Consider the following 23,452-nt stretch of genomic DNA (forward strand, 5'->3'; position numbering starts at 1 on the left):
CAAAGGCGCGGCTCCGCCCCCGCGCGGGCGCGTTCCGTGACGTCACGGGGGCGAGGCGGCGGCGGCGGAAGCGGCGCTCGGGGCCGGGCAGGGCCGCGCTGCCGCCCCTCACCGCGGCCTCCGCCTCAGCGCGGCCTCCCGCCCGCCGCGCCGCGCTCCCGCCCGCCATGAGCTGCCGGCAGCCGCTGCCCAGCGAGCGGGCAGCGAGACAGAGGTGCGTGAGGGCGGCGCGGCCTGAGCGAGGGGAAGGGGCTCGGCCGCTCGGAGCAGCGCCGGGGCCGCCGCGCGGGAAGGGCTCGGTGTGAGGGATGGGAACGGGGAGAGCGGCCCCCGAGCGCTGGGAAGGGTTACGTGGGGGTCAAGGTGTCGGGCGGCGAGGTTGGGTGCGCTCGGGAGGGCGAAGGGACGTGGGGGATACGGAGGAGATTCCAGACGGGGTCGGGGAGGAAGCAGAGGGATCACGGAGCTGGGAGGTGGTGGAGGATCGTGGGGTCAGGGAATGGGCTGGAAGGGACCTTAAAACCCGTCCCGTCCTACCCCTGCCCTGGACAGCGACACCTTCCCCAGCTCCGAGGCCTGTCCGAGCTGCTGAGCTCGCTGCAGGTGTTGTGGAAATAAAGGATCCGGAGGCAAACGTGGGGTGAAGGGAGAAATGTCCCCTCCCCAGAGTGTTCCAGGACAGATGGGCAGCGTTGGGTGCCTGTGATCCCGGGGATGGGGAGCAGTGAGGCAGCTCCGGGCTGTAGGCGTGGGCCAGATCCTGCCGGCTGAGGCTGTGCACAGCCTGCCTGTAAGAAAGGAGCCGGTTATAAATACCTCCCTCCAGTCTGTTTTGACTCATTCGAGCACGGAGATTAATTTTAGGCACACCAAAACAGCTCCTTCGTGTGTTTTTTTTGGAGGCTGCCGAGATCCTGGCTGACTTGTCATGTTTGTACAGCGGGGAGGAAGAGTCGTTTGATGTTTGTGTGGGAATTCTGGGATGCTGCTGGGGATCAGCTGCTCTGTTGGTGTCACAGAATCACACAATGCTTTGGGTTGGAAATGACCTTCAGTCTCATCCAGTACCACCCCCTGCCATGGGCAGGGACACCTTCCACTGTCCCAGGCTGCTCCAAGTCCTGCCCAACTTGGTCTTTGAGGTCTTCCTTTTATCTTCTCTAATCTGGGAATATTAGCCACATCCCCACCCTGCTATCCTCCTCCAAACTCTGCCTCGATGCCTGCAAAGATTTGGATAAAAATTGGGTTAAAACTTGTACCAGATCCAGCCAGACAGCACAGGGTGTCATGAGAGGCTGGCAAATACATCAGAAACAGCGAAGAGTTTATTTTCCACCAGGTGTTTCCTGACAAAACCTTATTTCCACATGGGAAATATGATTGTTTTGGAATGTGACTGGGCTCCAAACACTGTCAGAGTGGAGAGACTGAAGAGTCGTTGTGGGGTGGTGTGAGCAGGTGAATAATTGGAAATGTGGTCACTGCCACTCGTCCCAGTGCTGTCCCCAGCCTGTCAGGTGTCACTCTGAGCCCAGGGATTATTTTTAGATGTGCAAGGCTGACAATTGTTAAATGAGTTTATTTAAAAGGATGAGTTTAATGTGAGTGAATGTCCCTTAAACTGATAGGAAACATCTTGTGACAAACAGGATCCTCTTCTCTGTGCCCCCAGGCAGCAGCTGAAAGGGGAATATGAGAGTCCCCAGCACCTCAGGGGGCTGGAGACATCCTGCATTTAATTTAATTTAATTTAATTAACAGTATTAATTCATCAGGTGTTCCTGCTTTCTCTGGGTGCCTTCAGAGGACAAAGCAGAAGGTACCTTGGTGAGCTGATGGTTTCTTTTTCTCCTGCAGGAAGAGGAGAAGGAATGGCAATGAAGATGATGGTCACATTCCCCAGACCAAACGTAGCACCAGGAACACTGTCCTCCAGGACTCGTGGGACACTGAGGTGAGAGCAAATCCAGTCTCCTTTCAGCAGCTGCAATATCCTCTGCATTGTGTTTTTTTTTTTTTTTTTTTTTTTTTAATTTTTATTTCATAGCTTTGTGTTTGAGGTTTGCCTTGGTGCCATCAGAGGTTGAAATCAGCATTTCCAGCCAGCCTGGTTATCCCTGGCCTGAATATTGCTGGGAAGAAATTTCAAATCCTGCTTTGCAGCAGCCAGGGAAATCATTTCCTGCCTTTTCTGGTTTTGCTGGGTGGGATGAGCTGTGGCCAGAGCTGAGGAGATGCTGAGGGTGGATGTGTCCTTGTGCTCACTCTGCCTTTCCTTACAGTGAAATAATCACCAGTGAGGTGATTATTTGTGGGAGAAAGACAAAACACATTCCAGGCAGGCCTTATCTGATTGGAAAAAATGCTCTGATAGAGCTGCTCAGTTTAAGCAAGACTTGTTCACAGCTAAAACACTCGAAACTCTTCGGGTTTTTCTTTCCTCCTATTTTCCATGTTTTTTTGCTGGCTGTGGGATAAACTCTCTTGTTTCCTTGCCCCTCACCAGACAGGTGCTCTCTCAGTGCAATTTGAGATTTCTTTCCTTAACAAAAAAAATGCTGATTTCCCAATTCCTGCCAGATTTCCTGTGTTGTTGCCTGGCTGAATCACCTGCAGATTCACTGGGAGCAACGTCCTTGTGTTGCAAAACATTCATGGAAAACAGGGTGCAGAGCAGAGGCTCCCTTTCTGAAGTGAATGAAATTAATTTCTTTGAAGGTTTTGGAAAAATCCTTGGTTTTTTTAGAGCCTCCACACTTTGAAGGCGGATTGTAATGAGCAATTACAGTCTGAATTATTACAGAATTAACTAGATTATTCAACTATTAATCGTGCTTCGTGGAAAACATTTAATTGCAGCGTAACTTTGAGCTCTTTTCATAATCTGGAACTGGTTTCAAATGGACATTTCTACATTCCTGTTGTGAGGGAGTAAAGAGTAGATGAGGTGGTAGCACACTGCTGGAAACGCTTCAAGAGCTGCTGTCCATCGTGAGGGAATTCTCTGGGAATGAAAACTCCCTGGTGCTGCTGTGTTGTTTTCAGCAGGGAGCCTTTGCAGTTTGGGGCGTGCTGGGGAGCAGCAGCCCTGCCTCTGCTGCCACCTGACACCGAATCCCTTGTCCAACAGGTCAGACCCCTCCGTGTGTGTGTGTGTGTGTGTAGGGTAGTTTTGTGGCGGGAGGAGCACGGATTTAGTGCGCCACAAGGGATTGCAGTGGGAGTCATGAATTTAAGGAGATGAGGAAAAAACCAAAAAGCCTGCTGGTGAGTGGGGCAGCAGCTTGGCCTGGTGTGTGGACACCCAGTTTGGGCACAGGCACTGAGGGCAGGGCTGGCAGGAGGGCTGACCTCGGCCCTGGCCTGGTTCTCTGCGGGGGAACAGCACGGGGCAAGGTCACTGCTCAGCCTCACAAACTCTGCTGCTTGCATGCACTGTGCCTGCTGAAAAGGCTGGTTTTAACACATTAAACCCTGGTGTGTGGCAGGGAGGAGCTCTCACTGCTGAGGAATGTGGGCACAGCTTCTCGAACAGCACAGCCCCGTTTTCCAGGGAACAGAATTCCTAATGTTTTCTCTTGATGAATAGAGCTTTTTTTTTTTTTTTTTTTTTTTTTTTTTTTTTTTTTGGCTTGTTTTCTTCTCAGATCCCTGAACTGAGCATGCCCAGAAATTCAAGCCACGAGATTAAATCTGTATTATTCCAACATTTGGTGAAGGACTTCCTGTGCCAAAGGGAGAAATCCTTGTGCTCATTGTGCACGAGTGCTTCCGATTGGTGGCACTTGGAAAGTCTCAGCCAGTTTGGAACACTTGTGTTTCGTTTCCTGATCCTTTGCTTTGTGCAAAGACTCCTCTTGCTGGTTGAAAATCCCCACTGCCTTTGGGATATTTCCTGGGAAAGGGGGAGTGGGAACAATTTGTGACTTCCAAGAGCACGTGAGGGTCGCTTTCCATCGCAGGGCATCATACACCTGCTTTTTGTGAAGTGTTACCCTAAGCCCTGATTCCTCGGGCCTGTTTTGGTTCAAACTGACTCTTCCCTCTTGTAGAGAACACAACCCCAGGATGGCAACCAGGCAGCTCTGTTTAAAACAGGACTTGGCTTTTGGCAAGAACTCTTCCCTTTTTTTTTGTCTTGCACGTTTTGCTCTGGAGAAGGAGGTGAAGGCAGGTTTTGCCATAGTGGCAGTTCAAACCTGGGCTGTTCCGTGATGTTATCTCTCAGTTTGAGTCCCACTGCTCATCCAAATCACACCCAGTTCCAAAGGATTTGCTGTTTTCTCCCTCTGGATTGTCCTTGCAGCCAGGACAGGCAGCACCCCTGACTTCCAGCCTTCACAGGATGGAAACAGATTCTCTTCAGTCTCCATCAGTGCTGCTTTTTTGGCCAGGTGCTGTAAGGATGTGCCATTCCTGCTGCTCCTGGAGAAGGCACTGCCAGGTCACAGCCACCCTGAGGTGACAGAAACCCCTGCTCTGGGCTCAGGGCATGGACAGGCACAGACATGGGGCTGGAGCTGCAGCCAGCGTTAAACATTAGCAGAGCAGAGCCTTTGCCACAGAATTTCCCTTCCTGTTCAGCCTGTCCTCCCTTTTCCAGGAGCTCAGCTGTGTTGTTTGCCCTGGATTTAGTTAGAAATCCATTGCTTGTCCCCAGATCAAGCCTGGGGAAGTTGTAGTGGCTCCTCCAAGGGAATCCTGCTCACAGAGATTGCCAGCCGTGCTCTGCAGCCTGGGGAATCACCAGTGCAAACCCTCTGCTCTCCTTTTCCCAGGGAAGGAAGCGAGGCTGAGTGTTCTGGCTGACCCTTTCCTTCCTGAACAACTTCTGCAAACCCGAGTTGCTCATAGTTCCTCTTTGTGCTGGCCGGGATTGAGACACTGGTGGGTTCTTGGCAGAGATGAAACCAAAGTTCTCATCCCCCACTGTCCAGGGAAGGGCTGCTCTTCAGTCCTGGCTAAAACCAGACCGTGGCTCTGTTAAACTCATCTGGGAAGATGTTGAGAGCAGCAGGGGCTGAGTGGCTCTTTCTCCAGTTCCTGTCACGAGGGGTTGTCCCAGATCTGCACACACAACAGGACGTTTGTTTGTTTTCAAACTGGGAGTGTGACGTGAAGGGTTAATGAGCCCAGTAAACCTTGAAGATGCCCTTTTGATAGTTCAAGTATTCGGAAAGATCACTGGGCTGCTTGCCTTTGCCCCTGTAAAGCTTTGTTGATGCCTGTCTTGCTGACTCGATGACTTCAAGGATTCTTTTCTTGTCTGATTGTAGTCCAAATGCGTTACAGAATGTGCACCACAGCCTGGGGACACGGTAGGTGTTTCCACGTGAAGGGGTGCCAGTGCTAGTGAATCTTTGCCTTAGAGAACTGGAAATAAAGAGGCTCTGACAAACCCCGTCTGTCACCAGCCTGAGGTGGCAGAAGCACGTCCCAGGACACGCTGCCAGCTTCACAACCCCCCGAGATGCACAAACTAATCGCTGCTAACAGCTGGGAAATGTTTCTTTGGGGTGTGAAACGCCAGCAGCGAGCGGGGCCAGGCTCTCATTTGGATTTTTACCTTGATTTGCAGAAGGTGGCTGTAACGAAGCTCACTAAGGAGCGCAGACTAAAAGGAAACAAAGTGTCCTGTGCGGTGGGTTTCTCTCGGAGTCTGCTGTGACCCCTTCCAGCATCGCGTGTGACTCTTTGTGCTGCTCTGCGACAGCAGCTGCGCTGCCCAGCACCACCCCCAGCTCCTCCCTGTCCTCGCGGAGCTCTTTCCCTCTCTAGATTTAGGAAGAGGAGCTGGTTGCTGCCGTAGTTCCATCTGTGCTCCCTGGGGAATGACCCCGCTGTGTGTTTCTGTCTCCTCGCAGCCCGGGGCCCTTGGCTTGGCTTGCTGCGCTCCCACTGAGCTGAAGCATTTTTGGTGCTTAGCGAAACAAAGGAATTTGTCAGGGTTGGATGGTCAGGATCGATGGTAGATCAGGGCCGGGGGCAGGGCTGTGTTCCACCCCAAACATCCACAGTGCCTCCCTGGGCCCTGCAGGAACTGCTGCCTGCAGCTTGCACCATTCCTGATTTATTCCAGACAAAGTGCTGCCTGCAGCTTGCACCATTCCTGATTTACTCCAGGCAAAGTGCTGCCTGCAGTTTGCACCATTCCTGATTTACTCCAGACAAAGTGCTGCCTGCAGTTTGCACCATTCCTGATTTACTCCAGACGAGGCCCTTCTGGCAGTGGTGCTCGTTGGTAAATCCCTGAGGACTTGGTGAAATTCGTCCTCTTCTGCTGTGGTCACAAAGCTGTGACTTCGGTGGCTTAATCCTTACAAAAATGTCGATTTTTTTTTAGATGCTGTCACTTACTCTGTCTGCTTTTTGTGAGTCATTTACGGGGTGGCAGAGTAGCCACTTGCTGATTGACTCACCCAAATATTTGCGGGTCCTGACCAGCAGGTCACGCAAACTAAAAATATTCCAGCTGGACCTAATGGAACCTTTCCTTAGCAGCCCTTAAAATGGTGTTTTATGCCTTTGAATCCCTTCTGATGATGGCAAATGCTCTTCTAGACATTCCCATGAACAGTGGTTATCTTAAGTGCTGGCAAACGAGCCCTGGCCTCTTATTCCAGTCAAATGCTGAGCTCTTTTTGCTGCATGAGGAATTCTTTGGTGCCTGTTGCTCTTTCACTGCCATCTCCAGTAAATTGGTGAGGAATTGCTGTGGAGCATTTCCAGTTAACAGTGCCAATGGAGTATTTTAACTGGGAGAGGAGTACTTGATGGTGGGGTGTTCAAAGACTTAAATTGTGTGTTGTGTGCATTTGTTTCTCACAGCCTCTTGCTTTGGATGCTTCAGATCTCACTTTGGGATTGCCCTGTAGGAAAACGCTTTGCATGGTGCTTCCCTCAACCCTCTGCCCTGCCTGTACTGCCACCTGCAGCTCCCTGGGAATGCCCTTTATTTCCCAATTCTCGGATCACTGCAGCAAACTTCACTAGTGCAAACGTGGGGCTGAGGGGTTGAACTGGGAAGGATTGAAATCCCACAGCCTGGAGGGCACTGAGCCCCGGGTGAAGGCTTGTCCCTTCAGCCCTGTGACACTGGCGTGGGCAACAGCCACCACCTCCGTGCCCAGGGGGATTTATTCAGTCCATCAGGCTGAAAAGGGGGAAGGGAGGGATTTATCCTAAAGGCTTGCTTCTGTGTGGTGAGGAAGAAGTGTCTGATGTTGCTGTTCACCCTCTGTGTGTCCCAGTCCTCCAGCAGTGACAGCGGGAGCAGCAGCAGCAGCAGCTGTAGCAGCAGCAGCATCAACAGCCCCGACAGAGCTGAGTCCAGCCTCAACCCCAGGATTGCAGGATCCAGCCCTGTCTCCTCCCAGCCCTTCCACGAGCAGTCTGCACTAAGCCAAGGTCCTTACTTCCACATCAACCAGATCCTGAAGGAAGCCCACTTCCACAGCCTACAGAGCCGGGGACGCCTCCCTACATGATGACCCAGCAGCTCCCTGCCTTCTGTGAAGGGACAGCACTGTGTAGATTTGATATTTCAACTTCAAAGTTTGTTAAAATGGAATTGCACAAAATTGCCTGTTGCCTTTTCAGTCTATATTTGAAATAACAGGTTAACAGGAGATTGTTTACTTGTGGTTTGCTGCACTATTGCAATGCAAAAGGGGCTTTGAAGCAATTTTTATAGGATTCTTTTTGGGGTGGTTCTAAAGTACGTGGCAAGAGGAGACTGAGGAGTCCACATGTGTGTTATAGGATTGCAAACTGTCCAATTCCAATCGACTGCCTAATCTGTTCGTTAGCAAGTTGTTGCTTTCTGTAAAGTTCTCTTAAGCGTTCCTCTTCAGTTTTATAAGTATTTTTTTTTTTTTTAATTTCAATAAACTAGTTAAAAAATGATTTGGCAACATAGTTTTTTGAGCATTTAGAGTTAGTGAGAATAGGAGCAGCGAGTGCAGGTCCTTAGGCCTGTGAGCTCCCACCCAGCTCAGGGTGATGAGTTTTCTCTCATGAGCTTCAGTGCTGCAGGACTGGAAGGGAAATGTGAGGTCAGAGCCAGGACAGGTGCTGCAGGGGCCACCCAGAGCAGGGTGCTGGTGCCTGCAGGACACAGGACTCTTACCCTGCTCCAGCACCCCCTTCCAGCTGTGAAACGTTTTGTTTTCTGTTAGCGTGTAGCTTCTTTTAGCATTGTTTTTTTCTTTAATTTGATTTTAACGACGTAAGGATAGGAGGTGAAAGAGCAGCAGCTCTGTTGCAGAGGGGGACAAGGACAGGGGGACAAAGGACAACCCGAGCTGTTCCCGTGTGACCGCGCCCTGCTCTGCCTGAGGACGGGAAGCACCGACAATCCCGGAGGTGTCACCGCTCCCGCCGAGGGGACAGAGAGATCTCGGCGAAGACAAACACCCAGTTTTGGAGCAGTTTTATTGCTGCTGCCTCACTTGGTCATGCCCGAGAGCCAGCCCAGCTTGAAGAGCGACGGCGCCGCCGCGTCCTCGTCGTCGGTGATGAGCTGCCGGAACAGGGAGCCCGGCCGCGCCCCCTCGTCCTCCCTGGGCAGCACAGCAGCTGCAGCCTGGCCCTTTGGAGAGACACAAGTGACTGTGACCATCGCAGCAGCCCCGGGGCTCCCTCTGTCCCCTCGGCAGCGCGGGCACAGCCGCTCCTGCCGGGCAGCCACAGCGATGTCACTGCTGGGTTGGTGACAGACACACACACGGGGACACACCTCGCTGCTGGTAGCGACAGGCACTTGGCAGATGTCACCCAATGCTCATAGAGCCCCTGCACACTCGTCAGAACCCTCAGAGCAGCAGGGCAGGGGCTGCTGCTCTCAGAGCAAGGGGTCACAGTGTGGTAGAAGCACAGCTGGTGCCCTTGCAGGAGCTGTTCTTGGAGAACTGCAGATTTGAACCTCTCCAGAAGAGTTTTAGCATTGGAGAAGGAGCAAGCATCTGTCAGGGATCCTGGGAAGTGTGGCTAGCACAGGACAGAGGTGTGCTGAGCACAGCACAGCAGCTGAGGGGAGTGACAGAGCGAGCCAGACATCACTGCACACTTCTATTCTCTAGTCCAGTTGAGCTGTGAGAGGTAAGGATACCTTCACTGGGAAATTTGGGCTTTTAAACACCCTTCTGCTGGGTCTGGTCCTTAATGGAGGAGGAGAGTTGCAAACTGAACATCATCTCAAATGACACTGGTAAAAACAGGCCTTTGCCTCTTTGTCTTGGCTTTTGTCAAGACTCAACAACTTGTCCCAGTTGCCAAGACCACCATGGATAGATTGGGCTGGAAATTAAGTACAGGAAGCACTAATTGCTGCTTCCCACAGCAGTGAGGTATTCCTTAGCTCTCACCCAGCACACAGAGCTCCATCTAAGCAGATGTTTTAAACTGGGGGGGAAATGGAGCAACAGAAAGATTGGCTGCTCCAGCTCAGCAGCAGGAGAGCAGCAGGACACTCCTCACACAGCTGGGGTACCTGGCCAGGCCTCCTCGGGGGTTACAGGGCAGCATCCCACTGCAAAGGAGGTCAAGCATTACCTACTGTCCCTCAGCCTTCCTTGCAGCCCTCTTTAATGAGTTGTCTTTGATGCATTGCCCCCATCCATGTAAACCCTCCCTGCCTCTGCAGTGGTTATTGCCTGCTGTGTCACAGAGCCGTGGCCCCAAAACCACAGGGGCAAAGGGTGGGGTTTTGGAGGGTCCTGGAGAAACCCACCCCATCCCCTGCTGTGCTGCCCTAATGATTCATTTTACTGAAAATAAAAATCAGGTGAAATAACATTTGGCTACTTTCTTCTTTCCCCACAAACTCGAATGTTGGGGTAAGGGGAGGGACAATGAATACTGGGAAAATATTCCTATTTTTACAGCTCAGTTCCAACACCAACCTGGCCTCTTTCTGTGCTCCTGGCAGTGGACTTGCTCTTCCTCGAGCTCGACATGCTCAGTGGCAGAAGTCCAAACCTTAAGAAATGGAAGAAAGAAATGTGGGAAGAGCAACGATTCCAGAGCAGCTTCCCAGAGGCAGGAGAATGCCTGCAAGAGCCGGGTGCCTCACCTGATCTGGCTGGATGCTAAGGGCAGGATGTTGTGGAGCTCCTGCGAGCTCAGTGCACCGCCCCTGCTCGTGTACTGGTTCTCTGTCCCAGTCAGCAGGCCAAAGAGGACCTGGAAAAGCACCAGGAGCTGCTTGGATTTGGGGAAGAGAAGCTAGGAGGCACCAGGAGCTGCTTGGATTTGGGGTCCCTGCAGAGGTGACCCTGCAGTACGTGGTGAGTCCACCGAGTTTGAACATCAAGTGTCTCCCTTCCCCCTCTTAACTCTTGTGTTTAATTATTCCCACACTTGAGTCCCAGACCTGTTTCAGCACTACTTAACCCAATTAGTGTTGCACAGGCTGCAGTGAATCCTGTTAGATAAAGTTCAGCCAGCCCCACACGTGGGACCGGCTCAGCCAGCTCCTCTTATCTTCAGCTGGCACTGATCACTCTTCCCCTTTCCAAGGATGTGCCAGTGCTTATCTCGAGGCGTTAAGCAGTTTAAAGGCACCCCAGCTGCCCTGCTGGAGCTGTTTGCAGCCCTGCTCCTACCGAGGTCCTCTGCACCAGGCGGTTCAGGTTGCTGTTCAGGTGTGGGGTGAACACGTCCAGGTCAAAGGGGTCGATGTGTCCCTCCAGGAAGTCGATGACCTTCTCAATCCTGCAAGCAGAGCAGAGGGCTCCTGTCAGGGGTGACATCCTGGTGATGCCAGCTCTGAAGCAGCCAGGGATTTCCTGTCTGGGGTGACTGAGCACAACAGGAATTACTCAGCACAACAGCAGCTGCCCCAAGGGTTTGCAGCTCTTACACAACCCCAGCAGCAGGACTGCTCCCTGTGGTACTCCCCAAGGCTTTAACTCTCGGCTGGAAGTTTAACTGCTCCCTCCAGGGGCATCCTCTGAGGGTATCCTCTGCACACAGGGAGAGGACCAGCCCACTGCCTCAGCTCCTGGCCACAGAACCCCTGTCCTCTGTTTTAATGATGAGCTCAGTGTTGGTGCAGTGTCACAGCTTGGAGCTTGCACTGTTTTAGGGCCCACCCAAAGCACTGCTGGAGGATGTGACCCCCAGAATGTGCCATACCCGGAGTCCTGCTTGATCCTGCTGGGTTTTGTGTCCTCACTCTTGGCTGTCAGGATGATGTTGAGGTACCTCAGGTCGTAGAGTAACTGCAGAGCCCTGCTCTGGGTCAGGGGGAAGCTGTCTGGCCTCTGCAAAGGGAACAGGCAGGAATGGGGCTCCTCCCTGGCACAGGGGAGGCTGCCCAAGGGGGAACGTTTGAGAACACCAACCCCAAGGCACAACCAGAGTGTGAACTCAGGTGTCTGCTCCCCTTCTGCCTCAGTTTTGGGGGAGGCAGGGTGAGAGTGGGGGTGTCCCCTTCCCAGCTGTCATGGACAGGCATTTTCTGTTGCAGGAGCTGGATGTGGCCCTGCATTCCCAGCCCATCCCACAGCAAATACCTTCTCCTGCTTCTGCTGCATCAGCTTGTCATAGGCAGCGAGCACCTCGGCCATGCAGCCCCTCAGCAGCTCCTGCAGCGTCACCTTGGGCAGGGTGTGACCACCAACCCTGTTCAGCTCCTGGCACAGGCTGAACAGGAGGCACTGCACGTGCCACGAGGGCTGGGCAGGAGAACAGAGTTTATTTGCAGCTGCTCTGTAAATTCCATTCCCTTCCACATCCCTTCAGATGGGTGGTGGGAATGTCCCACCTCCTCAGCAGCCACAAAGCTTTGCCCCACAGCTTGGCTCAGGCATCTCACAGGGTCTGGTTTACTGACACCCCAAATTCTGGGTTACAGCAGCTCCCAAAGTCCCAAAAAGACTTGAGCAGACACCGAGTACAGTGAGAATTGCTTGTGCATCTTCTGTCACCCCAGACCCTGCTCTGCTCACCCACTCCCTGGGGCTGTTCCTCCCTCATCTCCTGGGCCTCCTGAATTCTCACCCAGCTGCTTTTCCCCTCAGATAGAATTCACTGGATAAGGTTCACTGCATTTCCCTGCCCAGCCCCTCCCGTGCTGTGCAAACACAGAACTCACTCCAGGCCTGGCCCTCCTCCCCCCTGTCACCTGCTCTGTCCCCGTGAGGTCCTTCCTGTGCCACCACCACACCCTTGGGAAGCCACACATCTCACAGTTCCCTCAAGAGTCCTCAGCCCCACTGCTGCAGCCCTGTCCTTCAGTGCTTCCATGGAATCTCTCCCCTGGGACCTCTGTGTTTAAATCAGGCCTAAATCCTCCTCTGGCTCGGTTTTACAGGATCCAGGCCAACCTTACTCATAGAGATAAACAGTGACAATGACCTATTTCCTTCCTCTGACCCCCGTCCTCACGAGGTGAGTGTCTCAAAGTGCAGCTGAGTGTGTTTGTGCTCTGCTCGTGACACCAAACAACCTCCCCAGCAGCTCAGTAAGTGGTTCTGGCAGCAGTGCTGGGCTCCTCCCACAGGCCGTTCCTCTTACCTGCATGGGCAGCCGGATCTTGGATGTCACACTGCTCCCAGACTCGGTTTCCTCCTGGATTTCGATCTCATCCCAGTTGGTGGCCGTGGCCAGGACAGACCCAGCTGTGTCGAGCAGCAACGTGTGGGTGAAGCACTGAACCAGATCCTGGAGCACAAAAACGAAAGCCCTGATCACAGGACAGTTCTGACAGGACCGAGGCCAGCCAGCCCACCCTGCCTGTGACCTGCTGCATCCCTGCACCTCCCAAAGTGAACACTTGGCCACCAGCCCACCGCAGCCAGCCCTCTCTGACCGGCCACCAGCACACGGAGCTCTCGGCAGCCCCAGCAAGGAAACCCTTCCCCAAAAAACATCTCTGAGGAGGGAAACACCTCCTTACTTTGGTGACAGCCGAACTCCAGAGCTGATAAGCCAACAGACTCTGCTGCAGGAGCTCTGCCTTCACCTCCTGCCACTTGGCCAGCTCGGGGGACACCTCCTGGGCTTTGCCCTTGCCCAGCTTTTTGGCGGAGCGCGGCTCCTTGGGCGCGGGCTCGGCGCCGCCCGCCTGGCCCAGCACACAGCGCTGCAGGTGAGGGCACAGCTCGGGCAGGGCCTGGCACAGCCTCGCCATGAAGAGCACGGCGTTGAGCTTGGCGTCCCCGGGGGGCTCCAGCTGGCTCTGGAGCTGCTCCCGGACGCAGCCCAGGAGGTGCTGCACGCAGAGGACGCAGCGCTGCCGCAGCAGCCCCTGCACGGTGCCGGCGTCGGCGAAGCGGTCGAAGGCGGAGCGCCGCGGCGCCGAGGGCTCCTTGGGGACAGCGTCGTCCCCGGGGAGGTAGGACAGGACATCCTCCAGCCTGGCCTTCAGCTTGGAGTCCAGCGTGGAGCAGAAGCTCTGCACGCAGGGAGTGAGCGCCTGCGCCTTCATGGCCAGCCCGCTCCTGGCGAAGGGCCCGCGCTGCCCCACGCTGACCCAGGCCGCGTCCCCCGGCAGGTCCCCGGGGCTCTCCGACCACAGGAACAGTGCCACGTTCTGTTCCAGCTGCATCTGCTTGCTCAGGGCACCGCTGCCGCCTTTCACTTCCAATTCCTGCAAGGCCACCGCCAGCAGCTGCTTGGAGCTGCTTGAAATGGAGTCGAAGCCTTCTTCGGTCAGAGTCTGCAACAGAACCAGGAGGATAAACCAACTTCAGTGTGCTGCTTAAACACGCCCTCAGTGCACTGTGGGCTGGGGGAGACAACTGGGGGTGTAAAGCAAGGCTCCCCACAGCACAGCACCCACCTGCAGCCTGTCCAGAAACAGCTGCTGCAGCAGCTCCTCCCAGAAGGACACAGGTCTGTCCAGCAGGCGCCGGCACACGGCCTCCCAGTTGTGGCTGCTGGACTCGCTGGACAGCAGCTCCCACACGGCATCACGGATCCCTGCCAGCCCCTTCATGCTCTTCACGTACACCAGCAGGGTCCTGACTCCTGTCCTGATGTCATCACTGCACCTGCAGGCAAAGTTTCACCTCTGTGAGGGGGGTGAGGCCCTGGCACAGGGTGCCCGGCTGCTGGGTGTGCTGTGCTGCCTCTGGCTGCTTAAATGAGGAGGATGAGGGCACGAGGAGGAAGGCAGCCAGGCCGGGATTGCCTTGCCCTGTCCCACTCACAGGTTAATCCACTGCTGCAGGGTCTCCCTGAGGTACTCCTGGCTGATGGGGTGTGCCAGGGTCCGCAGGGCCGGTTGGAATTCCACCACGGACTCAGGCAGGTACTTGAACCAGCTGCTCAGCTTCAGATCCTCCTCCAGCACCCCTCCTCTCCCTGCAATCACAGTCAGGGATCAGCCCAGCACGGGGCACCGTCCTGCCTGCACACCTGGGCAGGTGCAGGGCTCACCTGCGGGGTTCTGGCCCGTGGTGCTCTCCAGGGTGGAGAAGAGCAACCCACAGGGCAGGGCTGGGTCCGGGGCCATCCCCTCGGGCACGGTGTAGAAGACAGCGTGGGCCTGGTACAGCGTGGTGGTGAGCAGCTCCATCAGGGAACACACCTGAGCTTTGATACCTGCACCTGCACAGAGCTGACTTTGAGCCAAGGCAGCCCTTCAGCACAGGTCAGTGGCACCACGTTCCGAGGCCTGTGCTCCCTTCCAGGGAAGGGCTGGAGGGCAAAGGACTCAGCCTCACGCTCCACCTGCCCCCCTGTTACAGGTGGGCTTGGCCCAAGCCCCTGAGAACTGTTAATTTTTGTGCTATTTTGCAGTGTTCCCACCGCCGTGAGATTTATGGGACTCCCCCATCCCCGCTGCGGAGGTGAAGGCAAGGCTCGCCCCGAGCTCCCCAAGGAGCAGTTCCGTGGCACTGACCGTGGTGTGGCTGGTTGAGCAGCTGCTGGATGGCCAGTTTCCTGGCCAGCAGGAAGTCAGCCAGGGCCTGGCGTGGGGAGCTGTCCTCCAGCAGCATGATGGCACAAAGGGCTTCTGCCACCGCCTGGTCCGAGCCCGTCCGGCAGCGCAGCAGGGCCTTGCTCTCCTGCAGGATGGTGGATCTGCCACAGGAACCAGCTGGGAGTCACTGTCTGAGCCACACACACACAGCTGGCCTTGTGTGCTGACTGCCAAAGTGTTGCTTTTTCCAGACTGTCCCGCTTTTATCTGGATATTGCAGGACTGGTGAGATGGTTTTTGTCCCTCATGGGCTCATGGAATGAGCCCATGTCCAGTCCTTTTGGGTTGGAAAGGATCTCCCTAAATCCCTGTCAGTTCCCTGATGGGTCCCCTGGTCCCTGTCAGCTGCAGCCCCCAGGATGTGCTTGCTGGCCATGGGATATTCCCTCACATCCCTCCTTCCCTTCCTGCCAGCTTTCCAGTGGCATTCCTGGTGCTCCCAGCTTTGACAGCTCACACAGCCCGGGGATCCTGCCGCTGGCTTTCCTGTGGGATCCGGGTGCAGCCGCCTCAGGCAGAGCCTCTCAGGACACCTTAGGAATTCTCCACCTCGCTCATGTCCATGCTGCCTTCCCTGAGCTGTGTCTGAGCCAGTCCCACTGCCAGAGAACGCTCTGGGCCGGGAGGGAACTTTAGCATCAAGCAGTTCCAAACCCCAAGTCTGACCCAGCCTCCAGGATGGGGCACTGGGACACTTCCAGGGGCTGCGACAGCCAAAACTTCTCCGGGTAAGCTGTGCCAGAGCATCACCCCGTCCTCCCCCGGCCCTCCCCACCCCACTCCCGGCACACCTGAGGTGGCTGGCGGCCGCCACTTGTCGCAGCAGGATGGGGAAGCGGGCGAGGACGGGGCTGGAGCGGGCTCGGGGGGTGTCCAGCTGGAGCTGCCGGCGCAGGTGAGCCCCGAGCAGGTGGAGGCGGGCGGCGGGCAGGTACCGGCCGCCCTCCACCGCCCCCCACACCTGCTCGGGAACCTCCAGCAGCAGCTTCAGCTGAGCCGCGGCCCCGTAGAAACTCTGGTGAGCCGCTGGGCGAACCTGGAGAGGGCACACAGCGGCTCAGAGGAGAACGGGGATGAGAGAATAGAGGTAAAAGAGGGGGAGGAACACGGGGTGAGCGCAGAGAAGGGATGGGGATGAGGAGAAGAGGGAGATGGAGTGGAGGAAAAAGAATGGGTCGAAGGGGAAAGAGGACACGAGGGTCTCACCGTGCCCGCGGGGCCGGGCCGGGCCGCACCGCCGCGCTGCAGGCCCCGCACGGCGCCCAGCAGGCGCTCGGCGCTCCGCCGCATCTCGGCGATGGTGTCGGCCGCCTCGATCAGGTCTCGGTAGCGCTCGCCCACCATCTGCCGCAGCTCCTCCCGCTTCTGCTCGATGCCGGAGCGCAGCCGCCGCTCCACCGCCCGCAGCTCGGCCGCCGTGTGAGCCTCGAACAGCGCCTCGGCCTCCGCACCGCGGGCCGCCATCGCCGCCACCGCTCCGGCCCCGGGGCCCGGCCGCACCGGCGGAGCCGCCGCCGCCATCTCGGCCACGGGAAGGGGACGGCGCTTCCGGGCGTCACCGCGGGGCGGCGCCGCCATCTTTGTGCCGGGCACGGCCACGCCCCGGTGCCGTTGCCATGGCAGCGCCGCCATCTTTGTGCCGGGCATTGCCGCGCCCTGGTCCAGTTGCCATGGCAACGCCGCCATCTTTGTGCCGGGCACGGCCACGCCCTTGTGCCGTTGCCATGGCAGCGCCGCCATCTTTGTGCCGGGCATTGCCGCGCCCCGGTGCCGTTGCCATGGCAGCGCCGCCATCTTTGTGCCGGGCATTGCCGCGTTGCCACGGCGACGCGGCCGGAGGGTGAAACCGCCGCTTTATTGATTTTATTTAGTGGGTTTATTTACTTAACTGCGTTTTCTTTTCCTTCCCCGTTTCCCGGGGAAACGGGTCGGGCTCGGCGGCCTGCGGGTGCCGCTGTCACTCCACACACCGCGGGAGGTTTTGTCTGCAGGGCCCTTTGGGTCGGGGGGTTTGGTTTGAGCAGGGCTGGGGCAGTTTGTCCATTCTCCCATTCCAAAAGCATCGCTCTGTGCACTGGGATATCCCCCCCAGATCCATGCAGGATGGCGTGGAACGGGACAGAGCTTTAAGGACCCTTCCAGCCCCAAAAGCAGATCCACAGGCAGGCAGGATCCAGCTCCATGGGAGATGCTGCTGGAAGCAGAGAACGTGGGCTTGGGTGTGAGGTTGTTATATTCAAATACCTTATTATTCACACTTCGGGTGTGAGGCTGTTGAATTCAAATCCCTTAACCCCCAGTTTGTGTTGGGAATTGAGACGGGAAGAAAAACAATCACAGGTGTTTTGGAGTGATTTGGTTTATTTGCGTGGACAGTGTTGGAGCTGCTCAGAGCCAAACTTTCAGTTTGTAGGAGGCGATAAACTCTGCTCTCAGAGTTTTAAACAAGAGAGAACTGCCTCGAATCGTGCCAGGGGAGGGTCAGCTTGGACATCAGGAGGAATTTCTCCATGGAAAAGGCAGTCAGGCACTGGATATGCCCAAGGCAGCAGTGGAGTCCCCATCACTGGAGGGATTTAAAGCTGTGTGGATGTGACACTTGGGGACATGGTCAGCGGTGGCCTTGGCAGTGCCAGGATTTGCCTCGGTGATCTTTGAGGGGTTTTCCAACCTGAACAGTTTTGGGATGCTCTCCCAGGGAGGTATCCAAGCCTGGCTCACATCCCGCTGCTCCCCCCAGCTCCAACACGCACCAACAACCAGAAACTGTAGGAAAACGCTTTTATTTCCCTCCCAAACCATCCACAGCCCCCTCGCCGTGGCACAGACCATGGCTGTCAGGAGCCTTGGCTGCAGGAAGGCTCAGTCCCACCCCAGGACACTGAGGAATGATGCTGGGAAGGAAAACAGGGCTGGGAGCAGGGACACACCCTCGGCATGTCCTCCTCGCCAGGGATCCACTGACAGAGCACAGCTACGGACACGGGGGGATGGATGGTGCTGCTGGGGGCCCTGGAGCTCTGCAGGGAATGGGGAGACCTCACTTCACCTCCCTGGCCCTGCAGAAGTCACCTGGCAGAGTGGCAGCAGCCTCCGTGGTCCCTCCTGTGCCACCAAGGCCCCGGCACACGGGGAGGGTGAGGGGGAGCCGAGGCTCCGCTGTGGGGCTGTGTCAGGGAACAGAAACCCCCCCTGGGCACATCCAGTATTTACAATTTACATCTATTTACAGTCAGCCACCCCGGCCCTCCTCCCAGACACAGCGTGGGGTGGGATGGATGGATGGATGGATGGATGGATGGATGGATGGATGGATGGATGGATGGATGGATAGATGGAATGGTTTTTTTGAGGCTTTGCATCCCTCAGTGTCCACTGGTCAGGACACAGCTGGAGGAGGATCCTCCCGGTCTGGTTCTCCTGCCCTGTCTTTTCACAGTCCAGGTCCTGGAGCGAGCAAGGAGTGGAGCTGAAATCCCTCAGGAGTGCCAGGCTGGGTGTCAGAGGCTGGCAGGGCAGGGCAGAGGTGCCCCGGGGCTGGAAAGCAGCAGGTCCCGTTCCAGACTGGGCAGCAGGAAGGCAGCTTTGGGGTCTGCTGTGTCCTTTGCTTGTGCCTCGCTGGAGATTCCCCCTTGGAGCAGCCGCAGGGAGGGGATGGAGACTCTCCCTGAGCAGTTTGGAATCGGCTCGTTCACAGCAAGGCCTCCAAGGCTGGGAGCTCTCCTGGGATGGAGCAGGATGGGCAGTTCTGGGAGGGAAGGGAGCTCCCAGTGGAGTCTCCCCCAAAGGTAAGGCTCTTCCCACTGAGGCAGGGTGGGGAAACCCTCTGGAGACACGGCAGTGCAGCTCAGGAGGAGATTGTTTCAGTCCAAGGCAGCGCTGGAGGTGACACGAGGAGCTGCAGAGATGCTCTGGGAAGGCTCCATGTCCAGCTCCAGCCTCTCGTGCCCACCCCAGCAGGATTTGGCTCTGGAGCACAGCAGGACAGTGGCCACCACAGCCCCCAGAGGCAGGCTGGGTCACAGGGGGACACGGGGCCAGCCCAGCCACAGCCCTGGGCTGAGGAGAGGGACAGCAGGGGTGTCTCCATGCAGGTGGATCCCGTGGGAACAGGAGCTGTGGTGCCACCCCTCAGCCTCACTGAGGGAACCAGTGGTGAGGAGGAAAAGGGGAATTGGTTCCCACAGGCTTTGGGGAGGCCACACTGGGAATTTTAGGCTCGTGCAGGAGTGACCCAGCCCCCAGGAGCCAGACCCCTGCTCCAGGCATCCCGGGGAGCCTGTGGCACACCCTGATCCATGCTTCCCATCAGCTCAGAGTTGGGAAAAGCCCTTCCTGCCTCTCCAGGCAGGAGCTGTCACTAATCCCCGCTGCCCAGGGCCAGTCTGTGTGTGAAGAACTCTCAGGCTGAGTCTCTTGGCTCTGCAATCACCGGCAGAGATTTCTCAGCCTGCCGCCAGCAGCCCGGCGAGGCTTTGCAGAGCAGATCCAATCTGAGGTCAAGTTCCCACTAAAATCAAGTGGCTGGGAAGGAAAACTTCGTTACCGGCGGCGGCAGCAGCGGTGCTGATGTTTATTAGTCAGCAATGAACAGCACAAGGTTTTATTTTGCTGGTTTTATGGTCACTCTTGGGCCGTGGCTGCAGCTCCCTCCCAGCGCTCCAAGGCAGCACATTTTGCTTTCCTGCCCTTTTTTCCTCGGTGGAAAGGTGGCCGAGGAGAGCCCTGGCAGCCCCCAGGAGTCACTTCGTGCCCCTGCCCTGCCTTGGTGGCCTTTGGGACGTTGGTGACAGTGCCCCACGCCCCTCATTCCTCACCTGCAGCCCCGTTATCCCCACCCCAGCAGCGCCCCTGGGTGCAAAGGGGGGACACATCTCAGACACAGCTCTGAGCACCCAGAGGTGTCACTGCCAGGACAAAGCTGACCCGGGCACGGGTCCTTCCCAGCGCTAGGAATTCCCAGGATTTCTGTATTTCCACATCGAACCAGCGCAGAGGGAGAGTGCTCCCAGCTGGAGGCTCCTGCGGGGACACAGCTGGGAACAGATGTCCCCTCGTCACCCATCGGGATTTTGGCGGCAGCGCTCGCACGGACACGGCTGGGATGGAGCCAGAGCCCGGCGAATGCGGGTTTGGCCCGGCTGCAGGTGAGCGCTGGGGGCTCCGCACGCCCCTCTCCCCACGGCACGCCCGCTCTCCACGCAGCCGCCTCCCCCACGGAGAGCCCACGGCCGCACTGACGCATCGCTGCGGCTGTGCCACATCCCGGCCTCATCCCAGCCCCGCTCCCGGCGCTCCCCAGGCAGCGTCTCACCCTGTCCTGACCCGCTGCTGCCGGCCCTTCCATCAGCACGGAACCGCTCTGCCCGCAGCCCGGGGGCACTCCCCGCGCCGGGGCTGTGCTCCGTGCCCAGCGAGGGGACAGCGAGGGGACACACGGTGCCCGCCGGCACCTGAACGCTGGCACTGTTCCTCGCAGGAGCAGGAAAGAGTTAAAAGCAAACAATTGCTGACATGGCTCCGCTTTGTCTTGCAGTAAACGCCGGAGCCGTGTCCAACAGAGCCAGGAGCGGGCACCCGGCCTGGCACCGAACCCTTTTTGGGGAGCTGGCACGGTGGGATGCCCCAGGCTGAGATTTGCTGCAGGAGCCACGGGAAAACTTCTGCCAGGGCTGGTGCTCTGAATGGAGCGTGGCTGGGCGAGCGGGTCCCCAAAGGCGGTGGCACCTCGTGCTCAGCCTCACCCCACGCGGTTCGTACAGCCAGGTGAGGGCTCCGTGTGTGCTGGTGACGGTGACACCAGCGTGGGCTGGGGCAGGGCACGGTCACCGAGCCCCGGCTGTTTTCTCCCCCGAAACCCCCCACGTTCCCACGGCTCGGCGCTGGAACGGGGGCCTGTGAACAGCCCCGGCCTCGGGCACAGCGGCCGCTCCGGGTGCTCCGGCAGGAAGCCGCCACTTCTCCCTCTCCCCTGGGCTTTCCCTGCGGCTCCCGCTGCGCTGGCCGAGGAGGGGCTTGGCTGGGGGCTCCGGGCTCCAGAGCGCCGGGTTTGTGCTGAGCTGGGAGGGCAGCCAGGGACAGGGACAGGGACAGAGCCGAGCGATTCGGAACGGGTTTGGGAAGCCAAATAGGGCGGATGTGGGGCCAGCCCCGCCACCCCTCACACAGTGCAGCCTCCAGGGGGATGGATCCGTGCTGCCCTGCCCTTCCTCATCCCCAGCCGCTGGGAGCCCCGTTGTCTGCTCTGCCCGCTCCCTTCGGCTCGGACAAGGGTGGGGACCGAGTCCCCAGCGCTCCCCTTCCCGTCGCCATCCTCTCCATCACCCCTTCCTCCGGCGTGACTTGCCTGGAAGGAGCAGGGAGGTGTCACCCCCGGGATCCTCGGGGCCGTGGCCGGCCAAACCCGGATCTCAGCCGTCGGCAGCTCCAGGTGCCCGTGGCAGGCTTCTCCGATGTGTCACCGCCGCTCGAACACTTCCCAGCGTTTCCCAGCAGGGAGCGGAGCGCCCGTGCCGCGGGTGCCCGGAGCAGCGATCCCGGCAGCTGCGGGCGGCGGGAGGGGCAGCGGCTCCCGCGGGGGGAAAACGGGGGAAATTCTCCATCCGAGGAGAAAATCTGCGGGCAGGTGACGCCGCGGCAGGGCCAGGGAAAGGGGCTCTGCAACAGCGGGACGTGGCAGGGCTGCAGGAGGCAGGGTGGGGTCACAGGGGCTGCTGCGGGGGCTGCTTCCCGTGGGGAAGTCGCCTCCGTGCTGGCGTGTCCCCTCCGGGCAGAGCGGCTGTCACACAGCACGGGGAGGCTCCGAGGCACTCCACGGAGAGAGGAATAACCCAGGGAAAATGCAACGCCAAACATCCAGGTCTCCTCGGGAGCGACACTCGCCGGGAGCTGCCAGCTCCGGTGCGTCCCCGCGTTGTCACACAGCTGCGGCCTCCTGAGGTCCCCTGTGTGTCCAGGTGAGCGTGTGGCAGAGCCCCAAAGCCAGCCGGCCCCGCGGGTGGCACGGGGGACCCAGCAGAGCCCTACCTGTGCCCACCGTGGCACTTCGGTGTCGAAACGCGCCGCGTCGCCGCGAGTTGTCTTTGTTTTCCTGGCGAGGCGGCTCCTCCTGACCCGGATCCTTCCCAGCACTCGAGAGCCGACCCAGCGGTGAGGAGCCCAGCAGAGACCCTCGGGGCGCTCACAGCCGTCCCCTCCGGTGCCACCCCTGCCCTGAGCCCGCGGTGCCACCCCCCTGCTGCCGCGGGGAGAGGCGGGGCAGCGCAAACCCCGCCGTCCCCTCAGATGCTGGTCTGCAGGTCGCCGTTGAGCAGGGTCCTCTGCGTCTCCGTGGTCTCGTTGAGGCGGGACTTGTCCTGCTTGCTGTCGCTGCGGTCGGCCTCGTCCATGCCGCTGACCTTCACCAGGCACAGCACGTTCTGGAAGCTCTTCTTGAAGTTGTCGGACAGGAAGGCGTAGAGGATGGGGTTGGCACAGCTGTTGGCGTAGCTGAGCACCACCACGAAGTCGAACATGCCCTTGAGGACGGGCGTGGGCACGATCATGACGGACACGGAGGAGACGTTGAAGATGTAGAAGGGCAGCCAGCAGAAGATGAAGACGGCCACCACGATGGACACCATCCTGGTGACTTTCTTCTCGGACTTTTTCCTCTTGGAGGAGCCCACCCTGATGCCCGAGGACTTGACTTTGATGATGATGAACAGGTAGCAAAGGCAGATAATGGTGAGAGGCACCAGGAAGCCCAGGATGAAGGCGTAGATGATGAAGCCCGTGTACCAGGCACCCGACTCTCCCGGCCAGATGATGGTGCAGCTACTCCTGCCGTGGTTGTGCTGCACCCCGGCGTAGATCATGATGGGCATGATCACCAGCAGGGAGACGCCCCAAACGGCCACGTTGATCATTTTGGCTGTCCTGGGCCGCCTCCACTTGGCAGATTTGATGGGATGGACGACGGCCAGGTACCGGTCCACGCTCATCACCGTCAGGCAGAAGATACTGGTGAACTGGTTGATGCCGTCCACCGTCATGACGATCCTGCAGAGGGCTTTGCCGAAGGGCCAGTGCACCAGGGCCACCTGCATGGCCAGGAAGGGCAGCCCCAGCATGAAGAGCTCGTCTGCGATGGCCAGGTTGAGGATGTAGATGTTGGTGATGGTTTTCATCTTGGCGTAGCGGAGGATGACGTAGATGACCAGCGTGTTGCCGCACAGCCCGACGATGCACACCACGAAGTAGATGAAGGTGAGGATGGCGTTGCTGGTTAGGTCGAAGTGCTGGCCCGTGGTGTTCTGGGAGGTGTTGGTGGGCGCCTCCAGGGAGAAGTTGTCGAAGGGAGAGGCCGGGGAGAACCAGAACGCCGTGGCGTTGGGCAGCTCGTCCTCCAGCTCCATGGCTCTGCCGCTCCCTGGGCGCTGCCGGCTCAGAGGGGCCGAGGTGTCATCTTCCCTGCCTCTGGGGAGAGAGGAGAAGATTCTAGAAATCAAGGAGTCAATAGAAATGAAGGGATTCCTG

General features: G+C 57.8%; 3 protein-coding genes and 2 long non-coding RNA genes across 7 annotated transcripts; 3 read left to right on the top strand and 2 right to left on the bottom strand.

Moving 5' to 3' along the window:
- Window positions 1-42: 42 nt before the first annotated feature.
- On the top strand, window positions 43-9,796 carry VCF1 (VCP nuclear cofactor family member 1). 2 transcript variants are annotated; one of them, XM_066332328.1, is made up of 4 exons: window positions 43-214; window positions 1,861-1,957; window positions 5,582-5,644; window positions 7,254-9,796. In XM_066332328.1, the coding sequence occupies exons 1-4, from the start codon at window positions 168-170 to the stop codon at window positions 7,488-7,490; spliced, it is 444 nt and encodes a 147-aa protein (XP_066188425.1). In that variant the 5' UTR covers window positions 43-167; the 3' UTR covers window positions 7,491-9,796. The 2 variants fall into 2 exon arrangements, with proteins under 2 accessions (XP_066188425.1, XP_066188426.1); XM_066332329.1 differs by lacking the exon at window positions 5,582-5,644.
- LOC136369465 (uncharacterized) lies at window positions 6,010-6,467 on the top strand. Its single transcript, XR_010745024.1, has 2 exons — window positions 6,010-6,131; window positions 6,220-6,467. It is a non-coding gene; the product is annotated as an uncharacterized lncRNA (long non-coding RNA).
- Window positions 8,419-16,613, bottom strand: COG1 (component of oligomeric golgi complex 1). Of its 2 annotated transcripts, XM_066332327.1 has the most exons (15): window positions 16,142-16,613; window positions 15,727-15,971; window positions 14,855-15,036; window positions 14,389-14,559; window positions 14,160-14,313; window positions 13,790-14,000; window positions 12,905-13,666; window positions 12,523-12,669; window positions 11,520-11,681; window positions 11,140-11,267; window positions 10,608-10,716; window positions 10,076-10,185; window positions 9,906-9,981; window positions 9,494-9,532; window positions 8,419-8,593 (listed from the first exon to the last, which is right to left on the bottom strand). In XM_066332327.1, exons 1-14 carry the CDS (start codon window positions 16,580-16,582, stop codon window positions 9,515-9,517), a joined length of 2,916 nt encoding a protein of 971 aa, XP_066188424.1. In that variant the 5' UTR covers window positions 16,583-16,613; the 3' UTR covers window positions 8,419-8,593; window positions 9,494-9,514. The 2 variants fall into 2 exon arrangements, with proteins under 2 accessions (XP_066188424.1, XP_066188423.1); XM_066332326.1 differs by lacking the exon at window positions 9,494-9,532.
- LOC136369464 (uncharacterized) lies at window positions 10,098-10,508 on the top strand. The gene is made up of 2 exons (XR_010745023.1): window positions 10,098-10,193; window positions 10,235-10,508. It is a non-coding gene; the product is annotated as an uncharacterized lncRNA (long non-coding RNA).
- A 5,602-nt stretch (window positions 16,614-22,215) lies between the features above and the next one.
- On the bottom strand, window positions 22,216-23,331 carry SSTR2 (somatostatin receptor 2). Its single transcript, XM_066331842.1, has one exon. The coding sequence runs from the start codon at window positions 23,329-23,331 to the stop codon at window positions 22,216-22,218; it is 1,116 nt and encodes a 371-aa protein (XP_066187939.1).
- Between the last annotated feature and the right edge of the window lie 121 nt (window positions 23,332-23,452).

This window comes from Sylvia atricapilla, chromosome 18 (genome assembly GCF_009819655.1).
Source record: "Sylvia atricapilla isolate bSylAtr1 chromosome 18, bSylAtr1.pri, whole genome shotgun sequence".
Taxonomy (NCBI): domain Eukaryota; kingdom Metazoa; phylum Chordata; class Aves; order Passeriformes; family Sylviidae; genus Sylvia; species Sylvia atricapilla.

Excerpts from the sequence above, each read along its gene's own strand:
- VCF1 (XM_066332328.1), top strand. The coding sequence starts at position 168 with ATGAGCTGCCGGCAGCCGCTGCCCAGCGAGCGGGCAGCGAGACAGAG. Across the intron at positions 215-1,860 it reads GAGCGGGCAGCGAGACAGAG|GAAGAGGAGAAGGAATGGCA; the intron begins GTGCGTGAGGGC and ends TTTCTCCTGCAG. Across the intron at positions 1,958-5,581 it reads AGGACTCGTGGGACACTGAG|AAGGTGGCTGTAACGAAGCT; the intron begins GTGAGAGCAAAT and ends CTTGATTTGCAG.
- COG1 (XM_066332326.1), bottom strand. The coding sequence starts at position 16,582 with ATGCCCGGCACAAAGATGGCGGCGCTGCCATGGCAACGGCACCGGGGC. Across the intron at positions 15,972-16,141 it reads GGCCCGGCCCCGCGGGCACG|GTTCGCCCAGCGGCTCACCA; the intron begins GTGAGACCCTCG and ends TGCCCTCTCCAG. Across the intron at positions 14,001-14,159 it reads CTGCAGCAGTGGATTAACCT|GTGCAGTGATGACATCAGGA; the intron begins GTGAGTGGGACA and ends CTTTGCCTGCAG.
- SSTR2 (XM_066331842.1), bottom strand. The coding sequence starts at position 23,331 with ATGGAGCTGGAGGACGAGCTGCCCAACGCCACGGCGTTCTGGTTCTCC.